The sequence below is a fragment of the Podospora pseudopauciseta genome (assembly GCF_035222475.1).
Source record: "Podospora pseudopauciseta strain CBS 411.78 chromosome 7 map unlocalized CBS411.78m_7, whole genome shotgun sequence".
NCBI lineage: Eukaryota > Fungi > Ascomycota > Sordariomycetes > Sordariales > Podosporaceae > Podospora > Podospora pseudopauciseta.
In genome coordinates this window covers 3,384,139-3,406,163 of record NW_026946667.1, presented here as the reverse complement: position 1 = coordinate 3,406,163, position 22,025 = coordinate 3,384,139, and the positions used below count along the sequence as shown (strand labels likewise).

The 22,025-nt window shown below is 52.7% G+C and overlaps 8 protein-coding genes across 8 annotated transcripts; 5 read left to right on the top strand and 3 right to left on the bottom strand.

Annotated features, from left to right (window-relative positions):
- Positions 1-407: 407 nt before the first annotated feature.
- On the bottom strand, positions 408-5,577 carry QC763_700280 (uncharacterized protein). Its single transcript, XM_062915034.1, has 5 exons — positions 4,713-5,577; positions 4,174-4,261; positions 1,989-4,033; positions 1,020-1,921; positions 408-850 (listed from the first exon to the last, which is right to left on the bottom strand). The coding sequence occupies exons 1-5, from the start codon at positions 4,725-4,727 to the stop codon at positions 688-690; spliced, it is 3,213 nt and encodes a 1,070-aa protein (XP_062762333.1). The 5' UTR covers positions 4,728-5,577; the 3' UTR covers positions 408-687.
- Positions 5,578-6,218: 641 nt separating this feature from the next.
- QC763_700300 (uncharacterized protein) lies at positions 6,219-7,928 on the bottom strand (the record flags this gene model as incomplete). Its single annotated transcript, XM_062915035.1, has 6 exons — positions 6,219-6,617; positions 6,690-6,828; positions 6,905-7,362; positions 7,425-7,505; positions 7,575-7,687; positions 7,753-7,928. The coding sequence occupies 6 exons, from the start codon at positions 7,926-7,928 to the stop codon at positions 6,568-6,570; spliced, it is 1,017 nt and encodes a 338-aa protein (XP_062762332.1). The 3' UTR covers positions 6,219-6,567.
- A 644-nt stretch (positions 7,929-8,572) lies between these two features.
- QC763_700310 (uncharacterized protein) lies at positions 8,573-10,267 on the bottom strand (the record flags this gene model as incomplete). The annotated part of the gene is made up of 5 exons (XM_062915036.1): positions 9,755-10,267; positions 9,538-9,692; positions 9,335-9,474; positions 9,223-9,285; positions 8,573-9,158 (listed from the first exon to the last, which is right to left on the bottom strand). The coding sequence occupies exons 1-5, from the start codon at positions 9,846-9,848 to the stop codon at positions 8,573-8,575; spliced, it is 1,038 nt and encodes a 345-aa protein (XP_062762331.1). The 5' UTR covers positions 9,849-10,267.
- An 11-nt stretch (positions 10,268-10,278) lies between these two features.
- QC763_700320 (uncharacterized protein) lies at positions 10,279-11,969 on the top strand (the record flags this gene model as incomplete). The annotated part of the gene is made up of 4 exons (XM_062915037.1): positions 10,279-10,514; positions 10,605-11,042; positions 11,107-11,296; positions 11,374-11,969. Exons 2-4 carry the CDS (start codon positions 10,863-10,865, stop codon positions 11,967-11,969), a joined length of 966 nt encoding a protein of 321 aa, XP_062762330.1. The 5' UTR covers positions 10,279-10,514; positions 10,605-10,862.
- Positions 11,970-12,292: 323 nt separating this feature from the next.
- QC763_700330 (uncharacterized protein) lies at positions 12,293-14,082 on the top strand (the record flags this gene model as incomplete). Its single annotated transcript, XM_062915038.1, has 3 exons — positions 12,293-12,431; positions 12,509-13,365; positions 13,423-14,082. 3 exons carry the CDS (start codon positions 12,293-12,295, stop codon positions 14,017-14,019), a joined length of 1,593 nt encoding a protein of 530 aa, XP_062762329.1. The 3' UTR covers positions 14,020-14,082.
- Positions 14,083-14,413: 331 nt separating this feature from the next.
- QC763_700340 (uncharacterized protein) lies at positions 14,414-17,006 on the top strand. The gene is made up of 4 exons (XM_062915039.1): positions 14,414-14,601; positions 14,673-14,866; positions 14,970-15,222; positions 15,294-17,006. The coding sequence occupies exons 1-4, from the start codon at positions 14,421-14,423 to the stop codon at positions 16,922-16,924; spliced, it is 2,259 nt and encodes a 752-aa protein (XP_062762328.1). The 5' UTR covers positions 14,414-14,420; the 3' UTR covers positions 16,925-17,006.
- Positions 17,007-17,147: 141 nt separating this feature from the next.
- Positions 17,148-18,168, top strand: MRPL10 (YmL10; the record flags this gene model as incomplete). The annotated part of the gene is made up of 2 exons (XM_062915040.1): positions 17,148-17,542; positions 17,595-18,168. The coding sequence occupies exons 1-2, from the start codon at positions 17,220-17,222 to the stop codon at positions 18,166-18,168; spliced, it is 897 nt and encodes a 298-aa protein (XP_062762327.1). The 5' UTR covers positions 17,148-17,219.
- A 570-nt stretch (positions 18,169-18,738) lies between these two features.
- Positions 18,739-21,956, top strand: MVP1 (Sorting nexin mvp1; the record flags this gene model as incomplete). The annotated part of the gene is made up of 5 exons (XM_062915041.1): positions 18,739-19,249; positions 19,440-20,213; positions 20,272-20,411; positions 20,471-21,064; positions 21,131-21,956. The coding sequence occupies 5 exons, from the start codon at positions 18,739-18,741 to the stop codon at positions 21,338-21,340; spliced, it is 2,229 nt and encodes a 742-aa protein (XP_062762326.1). The 3' UTR covers positions 21,341-21,956.
- Between the last annotated feature and the right edge of the window lie 69 nt (positions 21,957-22,025).

Here is a 22,025-nt window from a genome sequence, read left to right as displayed (position 1 = left end):
AAGCTACCTATCGATACAATTGTCTTTTATTCTTGTGGCGTTTTGGGAGTAGGTATTCAATGGGCAGTGTGTTTTTGTCTTTCTGTTGACCCCTTTTTTTTCTTTTTTTTTTCTTTTTTTTTTTTTTTTTTTTTTTTTTTTTTGGTTGGTTCTTTTTTACCTTTTTGGAAGATGAACTTATAATACCCCCGGATAATGATGGATCAGAAAGGAGTGGGAGCCATCATCAAGTAAATTGGATCACATGGGCGGTGGATTATGGAGAGCGTGGAAGGGGATCGATCGCAAGGCTGTTTTTGAGCTCTTGTCTGTAACGATATTTGATGTGGCAAGCGATGCAGCGAGGAAGAAGCGATTAAGAATATACCAATGGCCCCACGAGCGCTCTGATTTTAGAACGTCTTTTACGATTTCTCCAACTGAGTAAAATGATGTGATTTGGTTGGGGCACGATGAGGGTGGTCATTTCATTGAAGAGGAGTTGAATTCACTTGACACAAGTAGTCACTACCATGTTCAACAACTTGCGACACAAAGCCTCGAATTATATTACCATAAGACTACCACCTCGATGCCTATTTTTGATTCGACCTATTCCTCACTTTCTCACGCTCTCCCCATCTTTTCCATGATGTCTTCTTTCCCTTTCAGTGCCGTGCCGTGTTGCCGTTCATGAAAGGCATCATTCTATCCATCTCCCTTGTCAATGCATGCAGGATGATGGATGAAGTCAAAGAATAACAAAAAAAGGGGGTATTTTGTTTGTGCCATGCCAATGAAAACATAAAGATGGTATGTGAATGTGTGTTGCATATACATGTGTCGTGTGGGGTTTGTGTGGAGGAGGTAGCTGAATGTTCAAGCCGTGAGGTCATGTCTCTCAGGAACAATAGAGGGGAGAAGGGGCCCGGAGAACCGTTGGTATCTTTTCGTTTGCCAACTCCGAAAACCTTCGAATATCCAATGTCCAGTACTACAGATGTTCCATTCCCGCGTTTCCAAGACAAAATGGACCTCACTGCCCCCGCCTCACCACCCCCGTCATGTCGAGCCTCACGGTGGGACGCTCGATTTCCAGACTCCGACTTGGAACCAAACGACCGCCCGGTGTTCTCGGATTGGCCACATTGACTCGTCCGCGGCGGTGGGCCCGGGCGACCTCATCGTCGTTGCTGTCAGAAGAGTCGTCATCGCCGGCTTCATGCGGCGGCCTAGGTGTCAGCCGCGCGCCCGAAAATGGGTCGACATCGATGGGTCCGATCGTATCATCGCTGTTCCGTCTCGAGCCCTCTTGTTCCAGGTCGTACGCAGCCAGACGTGCAAAGTAGTCGGCCATGCCGTCCACGCTCGGAGTTCCCACGATAATGTCGTAGTTGGGAGGTGGCGTCATGAGCTCCGCCGGCAGCGGTGGCGGCGGATCGTCTGCGTTGAAGGGAGGCGGATTGTATGAGGGGTGTCTCAGCAGGTGAATGGGCCGTGGCTCACGGTCCAGCGGACTTGGAAGACCCCGAGCACGGCTCAGCGAACTGCTGGCCCTGTGCACAGATCCGCCAGTTCGAGCGGCGGACTGTAGGTGGGCAGCCTGGGGCATGCTGGGCAGACCGCCGGCGCTGGTGTTGATGTTGGAGTCAATCCGCAGTCGGCTGTTGTTCAGGCTCTGGGCATCCTCTTCGATCATGGCGAGCGGCGTGGCCGCGTTGGATGAGTTGGGATCCAAAGGATGCGCGTCCGAACAACCGCACGACATCTGCTGTCGTTGCTCGGCAGGGCCGTCTCGCCCGCTGTACTGCGGGAGGGACGTGTTGGCTTGGGTTGCACGGCAGTTCAAGACAGTAAAGGGGCTATCAATGCTGATCTCGAAATGCCGCCGACGCTTTCCTGCGGGATCATCCGGGTCCAAGCGAGAGATGCGCATGACGATCTGGAGTTGTAGTTAGTATGAGGAGCATGATTTGTAAGAAGTTACTTGCCTTGATCCAATGGAAGACATTAACATTCTTCCAACTGCAGTCGGGATGCAAACGAAGCGTTTTGTCGCGCGCCATCATGTCGCATGTTGGTAGCTGCACGTTCATCTCGATCTCGGTGCTTCCCCAGAAGCTCTCCAGACCAAGGTCTAGTTCACCCAACAAATTGTTGCTCGGATCAGGGAGTGGCCGCGGAGGACCGCCAGCCCTGGCAGCTTCTTGTAGCCGTCTTCGGATAGCCAGCATTCGCGCCTCGTCCCGTTGTTCAGCATCCAGCTCGCCACCGCTGAGAACACGGATGTCGCTGGCCTCGTATTGCTTGTCCAGGGGTTTGCCGGCCACCTTCTCCAGCAATAATATCTTCCTCCCCGAGTCTTTGCGCGTGACATGGCGGTCGTTGGTCCAGTACTCGATGCTTTCTGTCACGAACACTTTAAGTTTGTGGACCTGAACTTTTGCCAAGGGCGTGAGCTTGAATGCAATGGGGATTTTGGCGCCGATGGGAAAGCTCTTCCCCGAGATCATGATGTCGTAATGCAGCTGATCTTCCCAGTGGCGGCTGATGGATATTGGCTCCGTCATCTCGAGAGACATCTGGTCGGGGAGACGGACAATTGACACCTCTTTGGAACCGTGCAGGTTCGGCTTGAATGCTCCAGCACGCTCCACCATAGTTTCCAGCTCCCACCGGACCGAGCCGTATTGGAGCTTTGTCGTCTCGAGTTGGTTGTGATCGATGGGCAACTCAAAGGCGTACTCGTATGTGCCGGGGCCAAAAATCTTGAACCCCTTTGCTTGGACCGGATTCGCAAATGGCGACTCGCCCTTTCCAAAACTTCGGGACTGCACAGACTGAAGGGAAAGGCGTTTCCTTTCCTTGGCTGTCAGCGTAGAAGAGTTTCTAGACTTTCCGAGAATATGAAGTGACGAATTGGAGTTGTTGTAGAGCGAGGACATGAGATTGTGATGTGTAGAGCTGGTTTTTGGCACAAATGTGCACTGGCTCCCATACTCCGTCTCCCACATGCCTTCATGCATGGCATGGAAAAATACAAGGGACTGGGTGCGGAGCGTCTGCTCTTCGAACAGGTCCGTTTTGGACGGCGGAATTCCCTCGGGCCACTCCGTTCTGGCCTTGCCCACCAGCTTCAGCGTGACCGACTTGATCTTGACATTCTTGGACACGTTCAACTGCAGCTTTCCACGAAGCAGTGCGCTTGATTGCTGCTGTCCTTGGCGCCTGGAGTGACTGTCATGTTCGAATCCCGTGAGAAAAACATTCGGCTCTGCTAATATTATCGAGCAAGCCAGCCCGCTCCCTGATGCTACAGGCTTCTGAATTTCGGACACCGATGAACTCATCATGCTCTTGGCGGATCGTATCGACACCATGCTGGTCCTGTTGGATGCTTGAAATGCGTTCCCTCCGAGGGGATTCGGGCCAGTGGCGGTAGCCATGATGGGTTCCTGGACCGTTATCTCCTCCCCACCTGGTCGGCCTGTAGATACTGGAATATCGATCACGGTGTCTTCGACGTAGGATCCTTCGAATCGGGAAAGTCGCCGGGCGAAGCTTATAAAGCTCGACGGGCGGGATTGGGCCCTCGACGTAGGGGTTGCTGTAACTGTGGGCGTAGAGTTCGGCGGATGGGAGAAGACTGCCTTTATCTTGTCCAACACCTTCCCGACCTTTTCAGCACCAGGGGGCAGTGATCGAAGAGACCGCCGCTTCTCTTTCTTTTCTGACCGCTCCTTTTCCAGCCTCCTCCGTTCCTTCTCGCCCTCCTTCTGAGCCTTCTTCTGCTCTCGGCTCAATTTCCTGGTGGTCTTCCTTGTGGACGTCTGACTCGACTTTGGCGGCCGCAAATCCGGGGGGATAAAACCAGGAGGGTACGAGATGATGTGAATCGAGTGAGGTCGACGCTGGCGAGGCTGTATCAGCGGCGTCGGGAAGCTAGCACTCTCGGTGCGGCGCCTGCGCTCAAGTGGGTGTCTCGGTGTGTAGTAGATGGATCCGTGTGCGGACGAGAAGTAGGGCTCGGGACGCAATCGATCGTGTTCGGTACCTGCAGCAGACATGGCGCCCCGGTTAGAAGTGAGCTCTCGTAGAAAAAGGCACGAAAAGGGCGGTGATAGCACCGGCAAGGCAAGCATGAGCACGAAGAGGGAACGGCATTGGTGGTAGGTGAACAGAAGGAAAACACACAGCATCCGACCATCAGGGGCATAGAGATGTCCCCAGCTCCGTCCAGGAGCCCCGGGGTCGGGGCCACGCTGTAGGCGGACAGAGGATGCTGCGACTGGCCGGCACCAGCACGGAGGTGCTGGGAAGGACTACGGTCCAATGCGCCTGCAGCGGAACGAGGAGGGGAGGTACCCCAGTGGGGAGCATGGCGGCGTGGTGGAGCATTGTGACGGGTGTCTCGATAAAGCGCCATGACAGACAGGCATGATGGTGGTGGTGGTGGTGGCCGGGAAGGTGTATGTCGAGACGGTCGAAGCAGCAGAGACAGCAGCAACAGCAACTACAGCGGCCGTCATGGGTGATACCGAGTTGAAAACGGGGCAGACGGGGCAGGAGAGGCACACTATACCTCCTGTCGACCGTTCAGGGAAGTGGAAGCGGAAGTGGAAGTGGGCGTGGACGTGGACGTGGAAGGGAAGGGCGAGACATGACGGATGCGGAAGGGGGATCGTTGGGGAGCGTTGCTGGCCGAGAGCACCAGCACCAGCACGAGCACGTACCTGCACCTGAATCATAGCAGCCCCGTTATTATCATCTGCGTGGACTTTGGTGTCTCTGGCTTTGTGCTCGGCGCAAATTGGGACACGGGTTCTGGTACCACCGCAGGCAAGACAATAAGACAACCGATCAGCTGGAAACCAAAGGGAGGGAGGGCGGCCTGGATGTTTTGGGGCTGCTCTTAAGAGGTTGACATCGGCAAAGAGTTTTTCCCTTGTCTGGGAGAACTGCGCGTGTTTGCACAGCAATGAGGTCCTTTTCTCGAGGGCGGCGTGGAGTGGCGGCCGAGGGAAGGGAAGGGGTATGTGTTAGGGTTCGCGTGCACGCCAACGGGGACGGTGGACGGGGCGATAGAGTAGCGTGGTGATTCGCAAGCGGTGGGACGAGGCGATCGAAGGGTTCAAAGCATGAACGGGTCGATGTTGGACGGATCCGTCACTGCGCGGGGTCCTCGTGGAATGCTGTGATGGGACTTCCTGGAAGTAGGTAGGTAGACGGGAAGTGTAAGGTAGGTAGGGAGGCAGGGAGGCAGGGAGGAAGGGTGGTAGGGTGGCTGGGTGGCAGGCAGGAATTAAAGTTGGGTATTGCACGTTGTAGCACACTAGTAGAAAAATACAAGAATAGAATTGGATTGCATCAAAAAGCCATGTGCTGTCCAAACTTGAACAGGATGGAGGGGAGCAGCCCAGTTGTGCTAGGCCCATGATGGCCAAGTCAAAAACTATGATGTATTTTCGACGGTGACGGTGGCACCCCTGCTCCTGGTTCGCTGAGACTCGGGCCCAGACCGGGACAGGCCCGGCGGACCAATCAGGAGGATGATCTCGTCCACCTCAGGACACCCCCACTGCTCTTACAGACATTGGGCCGTTCCTCCAACATACAGAGTATATCGTCCATAATTATACACACTGACAACAACCGCACATGTGCTTATATATGGAAACAACCTAATGTGTGAGATCTAGGCCCCTCCACTGCCCGTGACGAAACAACTCCTGGGCTTTGACACCGGCCCAACTAAAGGCACAGCAACGAGCAGTTGTCCCATGCAAGCGGCCAAAGCTCCCGCGGGCATTTGCCATTGGCCACTCGCTGGCTGCACAAAGCAGGATTATGTGATTATATACATAGCACCTGCACCCAGTCCCGTCTCAAGGCCACCCCGCGATTTCGCTGTGGTTCCTGTGCCCCCATCATCGCCTGTCTGATAGATGATTTCCGCCCGGGTGGAACTTAAGATCGAGTCCTGGATCTCCCTGCGTGAAGTTTTGGGCCATCAATGAAAGATGGCTCATCTCTAACCGATATATATATATATATATATATATATATATATATATATAAATTTACAGCTGCAGAAGCAATCTACAAAGAAGCCAAACACCAAAGAATTGCGGTGCCGGCCGAATTTTCGGCTGTCGGCATCCCAACCCTGCTGCAAATCAGTTGACCTACGTCATCGGTCGGCGGGGTATCCGTAGGTTTGTCCTCGAAGATGCTCAGTGGCTCGCTGTTGTTATCAGAGATAGCTAGGCACTCAGAGATTTATTACTGGCATTTTTTGGCCTCCGATCCAACGGCCAAGGACGCGGGACCTGGCGATCATTGGTGAACCCTGATCTGTATACTATCATTGATGGGGCTGCATATCCCCGTAGTCATCTGGCTTCTCTCCCATTACGGCTGTTTCAGATCATCAACAGGATTATGCCACGAGTCATTCATTAGTGATGGAAAAACCGGGCCGGTAAAACAACAAACTGCATTGCATCTTTATGCCGGGCCCTCCGCCTCCAATTAAGCGATTTTATCACCGGCCGGTCCTCCCGCTCCGGCATACTGGACTTCTACTACTCAAAACGTAATTACGGCGCGGAACCTGACCCTCCCGCTTAGCATAGCATCTGGGCAAATGTTAGATACCCATCATGACAAGACACGGTTCCCTTGTGTGTCTGTGACAAGGGAAAACTCACCGAAAGCGTCGTTGGCCCTCTCCAATGGAAATTCTTCAATGAGACAGTCGATGTTTTGCAGCTGAGTGAAGGCAATTGCCTCCTCCGAGTCGATAGCATGGCCACACGGCCATGCCTGAACAGACAACCCATATCTCAGCTGAGTGGGTAGACAGGCATGAATTAGCAACTGGTTCAACACCAAACCTGCCAGGCAAGCAGAACAGTTCACTTACCATGACTCCAGTGTTGACGCTCACATCGCCCGGCACACTCAGGATCAACAGCTTGCCCAGCGGCCCCAAGCCCTGCATCAACCCAGACATTGTATTCGCGCTGGGGCTTGTAGTCACCACCAGCGAGGCGCCCCCGAGCCTCTTCAAACCTTCTCCGGCGTCGACTTTGGACGTGTCGATGTATTCATGTGCCCCCAGCTCGTGCGCAAAGCTCTCCTTGTCAGCGCCCCTGGAAATGGCCACCACGCGATATCCGAACTTGTTGGCGAATTGGATAGCCAGGTGACCGAGCCCGCCCAGCCCCTGGACAGCCACCGTCTCGCCAACACCAACGTTCATGTGCCGAATTGAGTTGAAGACGGTCATGCCGGCGCAGAGAATAGGCGCGTACTTGGCGGCTGACACTGTTTCGGGAATGGGGACACCCGCCTCGGAGCGCAGCAAGACATACTCGGCGTCTGGCAATGTCAGTACGTTGGATTGACTGCCCACGGACTCGGCCAGTAACGGACGGACTTACACCCTCCTTGTTTGGTTTCTCCGTTGACAACCTGGTTATCGCACATTTGGTGGTACCCCTTTTTGCAGGACCGACAGGTGCCTTTCAAATTGATTGTTGGTCAGCAATCTTGGCTGCTTGCAGCTATGTGAAGTGACGGGTCAGACAAACCATCGTGTCCACCATGCCATCCGCTTCCGAACCTATCGCCAACCTTCCAGGTGCTGACATTGAGTCCTACCGATGCTACCCGACCAATGATCTCATGGCCGGGAACAATGGGACTATTAATCTGTCAGCATCCAACGATATTGAACAGATTGCAGTCTGAGAGGGGAAAAGTCCTTACAATCCGCCACCCATGATGTTGTTTTGAGCAAACATATCAGAGAAGCATACTCCACAGGCTTCCACCTTGACCAAGACTTCTTTTGGTCCGGGTTGCTTAAGGGGCACTTCTTCTATCGTCAGGGGTGCACCGGCTGACCGGAAGACAGCTTGCTTGTATGTTTGGGGGAGTGACATCTTGGCTGAGAGTGTTGCGTACTTCGTTTCTCGAAGGGATGAGTGTTCAGAGAGAGAAATAGAGTAAACAACTAGTACGTATGCTTCAATTGCAGACACTTTGAAGAGAAAAGCAGTCCGTGGAAGGTGGCTAGAGGGTGTATTTAACTGTGATGGAATGCCTGCTGCCAAAGCAAGCAAAAACACACGGGCTTAAGCCATCGGGTCTGAATTCAATCCGACTCCGTCTTATCGTGTCCCTGTCCAAGTCCACCCTCGGGTTTGGATACTCGGCTTTTGCCGTTCAGAAACATGTGTCCTAAAAAGGTCGAGGGTGCATATCAAGGGGTTGCACACTGGCTTCGGCTTTGTTGCGAGCTATAAATCCGATCGTGCCTCTGATTGGCTGTGGTGATGGATATGGCAACAACATGGTAAAATCCTCTTGCGTACAAGCAAATTGGATGGAGCTGTACATAGGCAGCTCATTATGAATATCAAAAGATCCAGTCCGCCTTTTCGATTCCAAATCAACCCACATAGAGTGGCTGAGAGCAAAGAGTAACGCCATGACGTTGAACGTTGGGAGGGTTCATGATACAACATTAGCTCAAGTTTTGTGGTAAGAATATAGCATGCGTTGCTGTGCTACCCTAGGCCATGGTCTAGGAACGGGGTGGCGTGTCCTTTACCAAAGCACCCATCGCCGCCGCAGGATATCTGGTGCCATACACTTCAGTTTTATCGATCGCCTCTCTCACCTCCCTCTCCTCCTCCTTGGTAAGCGTCTCATAGATTGAGTTGGCTCCCCAATTCTCCTCCAAATATGCAATCTTCTTTGTTCCCGGAATAGGGAAGACGAGGTCTTGCTTCATCATCCATGCCAGAGTCAGTTGACCGGGCGTACACCCCTTCTTAGCTGCAATCTGTTTGATCTTCTCCACCAACTCCATGTTCTTGGGGAAGTTCTCGGCCGAGAAGCGAGGAACTGCCCGGCGGAAGTCACCCTGCTCAAAGTCGTCCGCCGAGGAATACTTACCCGTGAGCATGCCTCGGCCCAACGGAGAGTAGGCAACGATGGGGATCTTCAGGTCGCGGCAAGTTTTGGCTAGGTTGAGGTCGGGGAACTCAATATCTCTTGTGAAAGGGGAATATTCGATCTGGTAAGCCCTGATGGGATGAATCTTGCTTGCGCGGATGAGTGTGTCGGCACCGCATTCCGAGAGGCCAATGTGGCGGACTTGACCAGATCTTGGAGCTTGGTCAGCATTTCAAGCATCTTGTGAGACTGCTGGAAGTTGGGAGGAGGGCATACTCGACAAATTCCTTCATGGTCTCAATAACATCCTCGATCGGGGTTTTGCCGCTGATGCGGTGGCTGTTCATTTGTCAGATTGGGAAGTTACAATGTGCTAAAGGGGCCATACCAGTACAGCAGATCGATGTAGTCTGTCTTCAACTTTCTCAAGCTCTCCTTCACTGCTTCCCTGATGTACTCGGGCTCATTGCAGAATTCTCTCGTGCCATCCGGCAGCACTCTGTTGCCGAACTTAGTGGCTAGGAAAATCTATTTCTCGTGATAAGCTGATGAGTCTGGATCAATCAAGGCTGTTGAGACAACAACACTTACGTCTTTTCTCTTCCCAGTCTTTTCAAACCATTTCCCAAGCAGGACCTCGCTGTCTCCATACAGAGCGGCCGAGTCCCAGTGTGTACATCCGATCGCATGAGCGCGGTCGAGAAAAGCAAGACGCTCATCGTCAGAAGGGGGGGTTCCATAGAATGCTGCATCACAGCTCAAGTCAATTCACACAGTTCAGGGGTATACAGGGGGTGAGGTGACTTACAACTCAGGCCCATCAACCCTAACCCTAGAATTGGAATCTCTGGCCCACCAGGGCCCAAGGGACGGGTGGGAATGGTGGTGCTATTTCCGGACATGTTGGAAATGATAGCAGAAGAAGAGGTGCTATTAGAAAGAGGTCGGTTTGCCTCTCATCACCACCTGGTACATATATTTTTCTTTCCTTGAGGTCATCGGCCTCGCGTTTGCACTTCGCGATTATGGTGGAGTTTGTGGGGCTGGCCGATACAATAGCTGACGGAGAATGACTTCCGACTGTGAGCCAAGAAGTGCTGTCCATGTCGATCAATCTCAAGAAGCTCACAGTAAACAGCTCGGCTCGTCAACTATCTAACATAGTCCTGGCCTTTTACTGGCTATAGTACTAACTAAGCCCCTTGTTTAGAGAACCTATTTTAAGCCAAACTCAATACTACTTACTCATTACCTTGTCATTACCACGAAGAGTCGACAACTGGGCACACTAGTTTCCACGGTCCAGCCATGAGCATTTGCCTTACCACAACACCCGGAACCGCTCAAAACCTACAGGTCAGAGTCCTTGGACCACTTCTTCCAGATCATGGATAAGAACAAATAGCTGGCGAGACCTGTGGTACCTGCCCGTTCATATTTTACATCCGGTTAGTCCTTCCACTTCGGGCTCATACAGCAAGAAACGACGGAACCGTGAGTAATCCAGCCACTCTGGTCCCAGTTAGATCGCCTTTCAATGTTTGATGGAAAATGGTGACCAATCTTTTGTAAGTAAATACTAAGCGACATACGGTCCTTTGTCTGCATGTTGGCTGCAGGTAGCGACAGTTGATTGCATGGCCGCTTATTAAGCGTAGAGGTTGGTCATGAGTGCCATGCCTTATGCATGAACGGAGTTAGGTGGACAAAGTGATATACAGTCAGCAAGACCTATTATCTAATACGGTTCAAGGAAAGGGTGCGACGCAGTCAGCGTTCTGCAGTGAGGTGTCCAAAGGCTATAAGAGGTGGTCACCTCTTCCAAGCATCGTGCTTCTCCAGGCAATATAGTGCTACAGTCTTATCCCTATTCTCGCCCGTTATCAATAACACTGCACGCTTTTCAATCTATCAAAATGTCCACCCAAAACATCATCACCGTTTTTGGTGCCACTGGCGCCCAAGGTGGCTCTGTGGCAGACATTTTTCTTCAAGATCCGAAACTCAAGTCAAGCTGGAGTGTTAGGGCCGTCACTCGCGACACAACCAAGGAGTCAGCCAAAAAGCTTCAGCAGAAAGGTGCCGAAGTCGTTGCTGTAAGTCTCTTCCAACTGCTCTCATCTTCGCTCAGTAAGGTATCATAAAAGCTAATCTGGCCAGGCCGACCTTAATGATAAGTCCACTTTGATCAAAGCCATGGAGGGGGCCTCGGCTGTATACGCAGTCACCAACTACTGGGAGAAGTGTGACATGAAGCTGGAAATTCAGCAAGGAAAGAACCTTGTCGATGCTGCCAAAGAGACTGGCGTCCAGCATTTCATCTGGAGCTCGCTTCTCAACATCACGAAATGTGAGTTCCCAAACTGTCCTCTCTGAATCAACGTGTGTGAGGTACCTAGCTTGAGCTAACCGGCCATGTTCTTGTAGTGAGTAATGGAAAGTTGCCGAATGTGTACCACTTTGACAGCAAGGCTCTGGTGGAGGATTACGCCCGTGAGGTTGGCCTCCCTGCCACCTTCTTTCTTGCAGGAGCCTACATGTCGAACCTTCCTGGTGGCATGTTCCGCCGCGATCCACAGGCCGATAATACCTGGATCTTGAGCCTGCCTGTTTCCGACCAAGCTGTTCAGCCCCTGTTCGACGCAGCCGCCGACACCGGGAAGTTCATCAAGGCAGCTGTACTGAATCGTGACAAGGTTCTCGGCAAGCGTCTCCTTGGTGCCACCAGCTATCTTACCAATGCCCAGATTGTCGAGGGCTTCAAGAAGGTCTTCCCCGAGGCGGGAAAGACAGCAAGTTACAAACAGATCCCCGACAAGGCCTTTTACGAGGTTCTTACCAAGTACCAGGGTGCACCCGACTTTGTCGCACAAGAGATGCTGGAAAACATGCATCTGTTCGAGCAGTTTGGCTACTATGGTGGAGAAAGTCTTGACGAGACACATGCGCTTCTGGAGGACAAGTTGACGACTTGGGAGGAGTTTGTGGCAAAGACATCAAAGTGGGGAGAGGAGCTGAAGTGATGGTGTGCGTGATTCTGTGCGCGTCGTCCCTATCAGTGGCTGATTGAACCGTTCGGATCTCATAAGTATGCAGTTTCCCGACTGTGCCAATGGAGAAGGATTGTGTACTGGTGGGCTTGATGATAATTGGTTATCAGGTATTCAAGCTCGCAACGAAACGCACCGAAGCAAGCAGGTAAACAGCTTCCAACAAACCATAGCCACACCTCAAAGATAGTCCAACCACAAAGAGAAAATGCTCCTGTCCTCTGGCTTTAACAACAATGTTGGTGCTGGTGGTGTGTATTGATTTATAAGCCAGCGACCCACTTAATTTGTGAGAGATGATTTATCCCCGGCTCACCACTCACGTTCGACAGACTGAGCCAACACCTTATTACTTGTTTGACATGGCACTCAAGTCCGAGATGGCGTTTTCAACGGCAAGGATAGCGATCGGTGGTGGGCAAGATGGTGTTGCAGGTGAGCCCAAAGTCTGGTCCACGTGTTTGCAGAAGGAGCAACATCGAGAGCTGACATGCAACACGACGACTTTCCAGAAGTTCTCAGTTCCACTCCGAGCGCAGAATCGGAGTGCCAACTACAACGATGTGTCTTGCCCAAATCCGACCGCACCATTCAGCTATCATGGCCCCGTCTAGGCGACAAAAGACGAGCCATGGTGGGTCAGTCTCCAACACCGCGGTCACGGTCTTCAACCGGCACGAGGAAGCAAGCACACAAGAATTCTCAAACTACAAGGATCGTTCATGTTTCCCAGAAAGATCTTGAACTGCACTACTACCTGAACGCCTCTGTGGGGAAAGTGCATTCTCAGCCAACCCTTGAGCCACCCCTCGCATGGAATCCATCTGTAATCAAGGCTCAAGACGAAGACCTCCTCCAGCATTTTCAAAAGTCGGCCTCGAAGTCGCTGGCAATATTTGGCCACGACAGCTTCGAACTGGGGAACGCCCTCATTCGGATTGCCTTGGCAAATACTTCGGCATCAGCTACCGCAATTCTCCAGTGCCTTCTTGCGTTTTCCGCCTTACATCGGGATGATGTCCATTCACAAGCGTTTGAGCTCAAGATCACAGCACTTCAGGCATTGGGGGCTGCATCGTCCATCACTCCTATTGGTGCAACCGACGCAATCCAGCATGTGGCTGCAGGAATGCTCTTGTGTTCTTTTGAGGCGCACAAGTCTTCTTGCACCTCGGGTGAATGGATCATTTACCTGGAGAACGCTAAAAAGGTCATCCACACTGTCGGATTGGATAAAATAGAAGGAAACATAGACCTGGCTATGATTCTTGACTGGGTATACTACCATGATGTGCTGGCGCGTTTCAGTCTTCAACACTGGCAGAAACAGACTGCTGCAAGCACAGGATCGCAAAGATTCTTTACCAAGGTAAGATCAGGATGATATTTTCACGATATAGCCACATACTCTAACAGCACACCACAGCCCTTCAATGTTCAGTCTTTGGCTACAGGTCTCATCAAGCTTCTATCTGAAGTCTGTGATGCATTTTCGGCACGCCCTGCGACTGCATTCAACAGGAAGAAGTCGTCCAAAGAGACGGAAGACTACAAAAACTTTCTTCAGATTCTTGATTGGAGAATTCGTAGTCTTCCCCTATCCACTCCAGGGACAACTGTTTCCAGTCCAGAAGAAAGGGACTCACTGCTACTCCTGGAACTCTACCGACTGGCACTCCTTATATATCTCAATCGAGCGTCCAACAACCTAATCAATCAGTCCTTCAGAACCGAAAAGCATATTGCTCAAGCATTTTCAATTTTGCCCAAACTTAAGTCTTGTGATAGACAGTTCCCCGTCTTTATCCTCGGATGCGAGGCAACAAACGACGAATACAGAGCAGTGATTCTTGACCTCATCGCAAGGGCGGAAAAGGAGGAATCGTCAAGGTCGTTCAATCACGTTAAGCTGCTTCTGCAAGCTGTCTGGGCGCAGGATGATTTGGCTGAGGGGGAGGTGGATTACTGGGAGAAAATCAGCCATGTCATCAGCTGCTGTCGGATAACACCTTCTTTTGTATAGATGCCTTGGCTGACTAGAGAGCATCAAGTATCTAATGCCCAATTATGTAGACAACTACCTACCTGTTCAAGTGTGTTCGTGGTGAGAAACAAAGACTCCTGCCGCCAAGGTGGTACTCGGCAATCCAGTCCGAAGTCAAGAACGCCTAGGTGAATATAACCGGTAAGCATGTGGCTGTGCTGTAAGAATTAACTACCAACAACACGCCATGACGTGTCGAAGGATTTCGCTTGTTGTCGACCCATCCTCGTGATATGTGGTTCTCTGTAGATCGCATGACCGCAGTTGGCTGAGTAGAGGTTTGCGTAACAATGAGAATCAACATAAAAGAGCCCCAAGCATATCTGCCAGCAACTCTTGAAACATATCCGGCTGTTACTTACCCTTGTTGACTTTGCGCCATGAAGTTCACTTGTCTTGGAGTGGCATCGGTTGCCTCACTGGTTGTCTTTCCGTTTCGAGCCTCCGCCCACCCCCTCGATGTCCACAACGCGCAAGTCTCTCGCGGATGGACAGGTGTAAAGGAGCCATGCAAAGAGATCCAGGAAAATGTCGCAAAGTGGATGATAGACAATGATATCGGTCAGTGCCACATTTTCCACCTTGTCTCAATACAGCTGAATGTATCATTGACACTGGGTACTTGGCCTTAGTTCCTAAAAACCTAGACGGGGTTTTCCGACTGCTTCAACCACCCGTCCCGCCTTCTCCTATACGGCCATCTCTTGCCTTTGCATGCCTTAAATCCATCCCTCTTTATGCAGATGTGGCAAAGAGTCATGTTGACTATCTTGCTCCTCTCGTCGAATGGCAAAGCACAGTGGACTACTTGCGTAATCCCCCCAAGGTGAGAAACAAAAATGCATTTCGACGTTGTGCCCAACATTAGGGAATCCTAGTAACTTCTGGGAGGCTACTGGAAGTAATTTATGCTGAAAATTATGTTGTAGGGCTATCTATCCGAGGCTGTTGACTTGACTCAAGGACTCAAGGACATCTCGGCAAATCTTCAAGGCAAAAAGCAAATATATTCTAACATGTTCGACTTTTTAGCGGATATGCATACTCTCCTTAGCACCCGTGTTAGGGATGGCCACTTTAACGCCAGGTCATTGCTGTTGGAGTTGTTTACGTTTGAGAGATCTGCCCAGTTCGTTTCGATATCTCAGGATGGTCTCGAACTACCAAGCATATATCTCCGTGGTAATGAATTTCTATTTTATATCCCGAGTTTTGATAAACAGACAATTGCTAACAGTATTCCTTGTCTGGAGACGACATCAAGCACACCGGTGATGGGTATACTCCTTCTCCAGTCGTATCTATCAACGGCGTCCCCGCTATCGACTTCTTCCTCATATCATCCATCCAAAGCAGTGGCAGCCACGATCCGGATGCTCGGTTCAACACTTTGTTCCCAAGTGTTTCCAAAGACGCCAATTTGAACCACATAGGGAACAATGATATCTACATTCTCGGTCTTGAAGATGCCACAAATGTAAAGCTCCAGAATGGCACCGTTCTTCGCTTTGACAACACAGCTCATGTGCGCGCAAATTTCTCCGAAATCGATTCTGGAACAAGTTTATACAACGCCTACGGCCAGGGGAATGGGACGACTCCCAGCACTTGGGCGCAGATAGCCTACGACTGGGCGGACAAGAATTGGACAGCTCCCCGTAATGGGTTTCCGACCCCCTTCAGCACAACACCAAGCGAGTCGTTGCGGACATTCTTGCTGCCAGAAGTTGGTTTTGAGGATACTGCAGTGCTTGCCCTCAACAGCTTTGCGGAAACGCAGAGCCCTTACGACCCTTTGGCCTTGCTCTCCTTCCCTGCAAGGGTCAACAACGCTACCAAAGACTTTATCGCGGCAGCCAGAGCTTCGAATCGTACAAAGCTCATTCTGGACCTGCAGGGAAATGGCGGTGGGCTCACCGACTACATTACCATCGTCTACCTTCATCTCTTTCCTGTCTCCAACCCAGCCGCGCCATACAACTGGCCCCTCTTGCATCAAGTTCGAGCCCACCCTCAACTCCAGTGGATAGGGACCGAGCTCGAAAAGCTTCAGTCCAATAATACTGCACTCACCGCACCTCTCCGCAGCCTCTTGAGCCTATACCTGACGCCCAATGGCACTCGATGGTCCTCCTTCCAAGAGTTCTTCGGCCCGGTTGTCGACTCAAAAGGTAACAGCTTCACCAACCACTCTCTTATCAACGTTACCATCAACGCGTTTGAGTCCTTTCCCTTCCCACCCGTCTCCCCTGCGCCGCCCTTCCGTCCCGAGGACATGGTCATCGTCACAGACGGCGAGTGCGCATCTGCCTGCGCCATCTTCACCTCGATTCTCGCACACATCCACGGCGTTAAAACCATCGCCCTCGGCGGCCGTCCTCTGAACCAGCCCATGCAGGCCATCGGTCAAGTCAAAGGCGGACCGGTGTACAGCTTCCAAGGCTTCGTCAGTCCCGACCCGAGAAACGCCTCCACCCCTCTGCCTCCTGGAGTCAAGCTTCCGGTCAACGGAAAGCCGCCTCTCCGGATTCCGGTCGGTCTCCCGACTGCGGCGAGAGACATTGGCGGGGCGAACGTGGGATACAATCTGGGGAACATGTTCCCGTATGATCTCGCGAAGGGGGAGGTTATTGGGGACAAGGAGGTGCCGCTGCAGATGAGGTATCAGGCGGCGCATTGCAGGCTATTTTTTACGTGGGAGATGACGAGAAACATCACTGCCATTTGGAGAGCTGCGAGGGAAGTTGCTTGGGGGGATGGAAAGTGCGTGAGAGGAAGCAGCACGGGGCGAGATGGAAGGATTGGAAATACAACCTTGCCGTATAGCAAGGCGGTGGAAGACAAGTTCAAGTTGGGGAAGGGGCCGGGAAGTGTAAAGAGATAGAAAGTAATGATATCGACACTCAGCTGCAAACAGGCCTCCCTGTCTGAATGTGTCTATTGAAGAATTACAAAGTGTTCTCAAAGGAGTGTGAAGTCGATACCTTCGAAGTCACCCCAACACAGCTGTTGGTAAAGTACTTGCCAGCTGCTGCCAGGCTTTCAAGCTGCCAGCGGTGGAAGGTGGGGTGGCTGCAGCCAATGGCGTGGAGGGGCTTGGATGCCGGGATATTTCGAATTGGAAACCGCCAACCAATTTTTGAGAGAGCGCAGAGCGATCACGACAGCCCACCGCCGCGATGCCCCCCAGATTACCGTTTGCGCAGGCGGCGCAATGCTGCAGAAGGACCCTCGAGGTGCCGCCAAAGCAGCCATCTCTCGTCTCCCTCTTCGCCGCGCTGTCTGTGCAGACCAGGAGCGCCTCGATTCTCGCCAGCCTCTCTGACAACAAGGGTGCCTACCACAAGCGCATCCGCAGAGGTCGTGGTGCCTCGTCCGGCTATGGCAAGACGGCCGGTCGTGGTATGAAGGGTACAAAGGCCCGCAACAAGGTCAACCCGTGGTTTCAGGGTGGTCAGACTCCCCTCATCTTCAAGCATGGTCAGAAGGGCTTTGTCAACCAGTAGGTATCTCTGCAACATCTGGAGGCACTGGGCTAACATAACATGCTTCAGCCGCGCGCCGGTAATGGCCGAACTTAACCTCGACCGACTGCAATGCTGGATCGACGCTGGCCGCCTGGATACCACCAAGACGATCACCCCCCGCGAACTTGTGAGGTCTGGACTGGTTGGAATCAAGGATGGGATCAAGCTTCTCGCCCGTGGAAAGAACGAGATCAGGACACCGATCGACATTGTCGTCTCCCGAGCATCGGCCTCTGCCATCCTGGCTGTCGAGGCCGCTGGCGGCAAGATCACGACGAGATACTACACAAAGGCGGCCATCAAGAACCTGGTTTCCGGAAAGAGCGTCCACACCGACAAGCCCCTTCCGGTCGGACCTGAGCATGTCGAAAGTGTGTTGCAGCAGGCGAGGACGAGCAGAAAGCACTTTTACCGGTTGCCAGACCCGACGAGCAGATGGGATATCGAGTACTACCGGGATCCTGCACACAGAGGGTACCTGAGCCACACGTTGAAGACCGGCGAGTCGCCCAGTTTGTACTTCAAGGTGCCTGGGGAGAAGGCTCTTGTGGGCAAGAAGTCGAAGAAGTCGGCCGACGCGAGCGAGGAGAGGCTCTTTTAGAACCCAAACCAGGGCCTATTGGGGCTGTGTATTTTATAATGACAAAAATGTACTGTATGATGCCCGTGTTGTGAAGCATTTATTTTACGAAGTGCCTTTAATGTTGATTTCCATGCTGGGCTGTTCCATGTGGCTGATGCGCCAGTTTGTGGCGTAGTCTGCAACAGTTTCTCCCAAGGCCAAGCACAAGTCAATCACAAGCTACCCCTGTCCGGCCACGCTCCGTGTGCAGCAGCAGCAGCAGCAGCAGCAGCAGCAGGAACTGGTTTCGTCACAGTCGGTCCAGCCGCCAGCGCCCCCGTCCAGGAAACATCGAGTCCTCCAACATCTCCAACATCCCTCGCCATCGTGAAGAAACAAAACACCCCATTTAGCATCGTTGCAACATCGCTGGCGCTCCAAGGATCTTTCTATTCAATGCATTTATGATATCTGTAGCGAATCGCGACAGCTGCTTTCAGGAATCATCATTGGTCTCTGGCCATCAATCACATCGCACATAGTCTTGCCTTCTCTTCAACCTGCTTTTCAATCTGATACCTACCTATCTACCCCATTGTCCTTGTTGCCATGTCTCTTTTTGGAAGCTCTCTGCCAGAAGCTGCCTCGTCAGGCACCGGGCCCAGCCATGTCGCAAACAGCAAATCATCGCTCTTTGAGGACGAGTCGCCCATGACTAAATCAACATCAACGGCTCTCTTCGCAGACGATGATGCTGGGTCGGACTCGTCGCCGTGGGACCTGCCGACGCCCCGCAAGCACTACACTCGTGCCGATCTGATCCGCAACCTGCTGGCTTCGTCGGATGTGCCCGACAGCTACGTCGAGGTGTTCGACGCTGTGTCCCGCGAGGATGGCAGCGGAGGCCGCATCACGTCTGGTGGCGTCGCGAGAACATTAGCGGCTGCTAAGCTAGGTGCAGATGCCCAGGCACGCATAATGGGGATTGTGGTTCCTCCCGGCGGCGGCAGCGAGGGCATCTCGCTGGAACGGGGCGAGTTCAATGTTCTGCTGGCCTTGATTGGTCTGGCCCAGGAAGGCGAGACGGTTAGCCTGGATGGTGTGGATGAGCGCCGCCGAAGTGAGTGATGGGTTGCCCCGCCTCTCCGCATCATTGTTGTCTTTCGGCTTTCCACTACAGTGTCTCTTCGCCTGTTGCATCACCTTATCTTATCGCCAGCATCCCACGAGCTGTCAACCACCTCGATTGATTTCACTCCCGCTGCATCCTTGCGCTTATCCAAGCTAACCTTGTTGCGTCAACTCCCCAGGTCTACCCCAGCCCAAGCTCCACGGCCTCGTCGACACCACACCAGCCCTGCCCCATCTTGCCGAACTGGGTGCCAAACCGCCTCAGCGACCAGTGTCACCACCTCCTCCTGCGTTGGCCCACAAGCCGCTTCCTTCGCCCCGCCAACATCGCACCATTAGGAAGGCGTCCATGGACTACCCAGAAGATCCGTGGAACACGCCCGACGTGCACAAGAACCATAACCACGGCCCCGAACCCCCGCGATCCAACGGCAGCGATGTCCCCGGTACGGCACCCGTTGAGAACGGGAGCGGCTTGTTCAGCACGAGCCCACAGGCTACGATGCCGGGCCGCACAACGTCTACCTTCACCACCAGTGTACCTCCGTCCGCTTCGGGACCAGTAGGAGAGTCGGCAGGCACCTGGGGATTTTTTGATGGGAACCCGTCATCGGCCGGTGGTTTCAACAGTCAGGGCGCCATTCCCACTGTTCCCTTTGCCGTCAACGAAGGGGCGCGTGAGCCTGCGATTGTTCAGCCCGTGGGCCCGACTCCTAGCAGGACCATTGGAGGCGGGCGAGCAGGCTCAGCTGTGGAAGAAAACATACTGGTTACCTTGATGCCCGAGAAGGAAGGCATGTTTCTGTTTCAACACCACAACTACGAGGTATCCAGCACAAGACGAACCAGCAAGGTGATTCGACGGTATAGCGATTTTGTGTGGCTGTTGGACTGTCTGCACAAGCGATATCCCTTCCGAGTGCTGCCGCTTTTACCTCCGAAGCGGGTTGCAGGTGCGAACACCGTGATCATTTTGTGATTGCGACAGCGAAGGATGCTAATAGGATGTAGTCAACGGAAACCATCTGTCCAACGACGGGGCCTTTATTGAGAAGAGACGCCGCGGTCTGGCTAGGTTCCTCAACGCGCTTGTTCGGCATTCAGTCCTGAGCCAGGAGCAGATGGTCATCATGTTCTTAACCGTCCCCACCGTGAGGAGCATCCCGGCTTTCTTTGTGACTGATGTCGAAGCTGACTCAAGGAGCACCAGGAACTGTCGGTTTGGCGGAAGCAAGCTACGATCTCCATACAGGATGAGTTTGCCGGCCGCGCTTTGCCTTCAGGGCTCGAAGATTCTCTCCCACAGACGCTGGAGGAACTCTTTAGTCGCACTCGTGCTGGCGTAAAGCGGAGCGCTGAATTATACATTACAGTTTGCAACATCATGGACCGGCTTGTCAAGCGCTCCGAGGGCGTCGCCGCTGACCATGCCCGGGTTGCGCTGACCCTCACGTCCTTGACCGAGGCCAGTGCCGACACATATGCCACCGACACCAACGAAATTCCCCTGCTGAATGACGGCCTCCAAGCAATGAGTCGTCATCTGCGCACGGCCCAGGGTTTGCTGGAGGACGAAGCTCGTGCATGGGACGAAGGTGTGTTGGAGGACCTCAAGCGCCAGAGAGACGCGCTGGTCAGTTTGCGAGATCTTTTTGATCGTAGGGAAAGACTCGACAAGGACAATATCCCTCAGCTGGAGCGCCGCATTGCCACAAACGAGACACGGCTTGCTGCGCTGCGCACCAAGCCAGAAGGGATGGTCAAGCCGGGCGAGATGGAAAAGGTGGTGGAAGCCATCATCAAGGTTCGTTCGAGGTTCGCTTGCAGTGGAAGACCCAGAACTTGGGAACTAACCAAAGGGCCACTCTAGGACAAGGAGTCGATCGTCAACCAGCACAATCGGTCCGTTTTTGTGAAGGAATGCATCCGCGACGAGTTGCTCTTTTTCCAGCAAACCCAGTACAACGTCTCGCGGTGGAACCAAGATTGGGCTCAAGAGCGCGTCAAGTACTCGGAGATGCTGGCAGACAACTGGCGCCGGCTTATTGATGAACTTGAGGGCATGCCACTCGGCGATTAGAGGGCTTGCCGAGACATGCGCTCGCTCCAGCGGATTCGGACGATGCGTGGTGAAAGGCGCGGCGAGAGGCTAGTGAGTCCGAAGACGCTTCAGATACCACCAGATCTGAATGTTGTATCGGACAGCGATGCTCGGAGGGAAAGCGGCCACAACACGATTGGCTCGATTGGATTTACTTGGCTGTCCCAGGCCAACCGTGATAAGGGTACGGAAGACGCAGGCACAACACGCCAAGCTACAACGATTGGAGGAGTTCTGTGACGGGCAGCAGGATCAACACTTGAGACTGAGATCATGAAAGCCAGCGAGGATTGGGCATGAAAGTATAGACTAGGTGCAGTGTTGGCTGAAGCGGCGGTTTTGCTTTCGTCGTTTCTGGCGCTGTTCACATCATTCATGGGCGGAGTTCATTTTATGTCGACTTGGGATGAACGGAAGGCTGTATATATGAATACCTCTGTTTTGCTTTTTTTGGTTTTTTTTGTTGTTTGGCAGGGACGCCGCCCAGTGTTGCGATACCCCTTTACTTATCAAATCATTCTCACACTTGCACTGAAACAGACGAGATTGACCAGAACCAGGTAGATGTTTCGTTCTTAATAATGCTCACGGCAAAAAAGATGAAATATATCGGCCGAGACTATGCTACCAAGGCCGTAAATGTCACAGTAAAATGCATCGGCAG

Excerpts from the sequence above, each read along its gene's own strand:
- QC763_700280 (XM_062915034.1), bottom strand. Across the intron at positions 1,922-1,988 it reads GCAGTTGGAAGAATGTTAAT|ATCGTCATGCGCATCTCTCG; the intron begins GTCTTCCATTGG and ends CTACAACTCCAG. Across the intron at positions 851-1,019 it reads GGGGTGGTGAGGCGGGGGCA|CTACCTCCTCCACACAAACC; the intron begins GTGAGGTCCATT and ends TTGAACATTCAG.
- QC763_700340 (XM_062915039.1), top strand. The coding sequence starts at position 14,421 with ATGAAGTTCACTTGTCTTGGAGTGGCATCGGTTGCCTCACTGGTTGTC. Across the intron at positions 14,867-14,969 it reads ACTTGCGTAATCCCCCCAAG|GGCTATCTATCCGAGGCTGT; the intron begins GTGAGAAACAAA and ends ATTATGTTGTAG. Across the intron at positions 15,223-15,293 it reads ACCAAGCATATATCTCCGTG|ACGACATCAAGCACACCGGT; the intron begins GTAATGAATTTC and ends CCTTGTCTGGAG.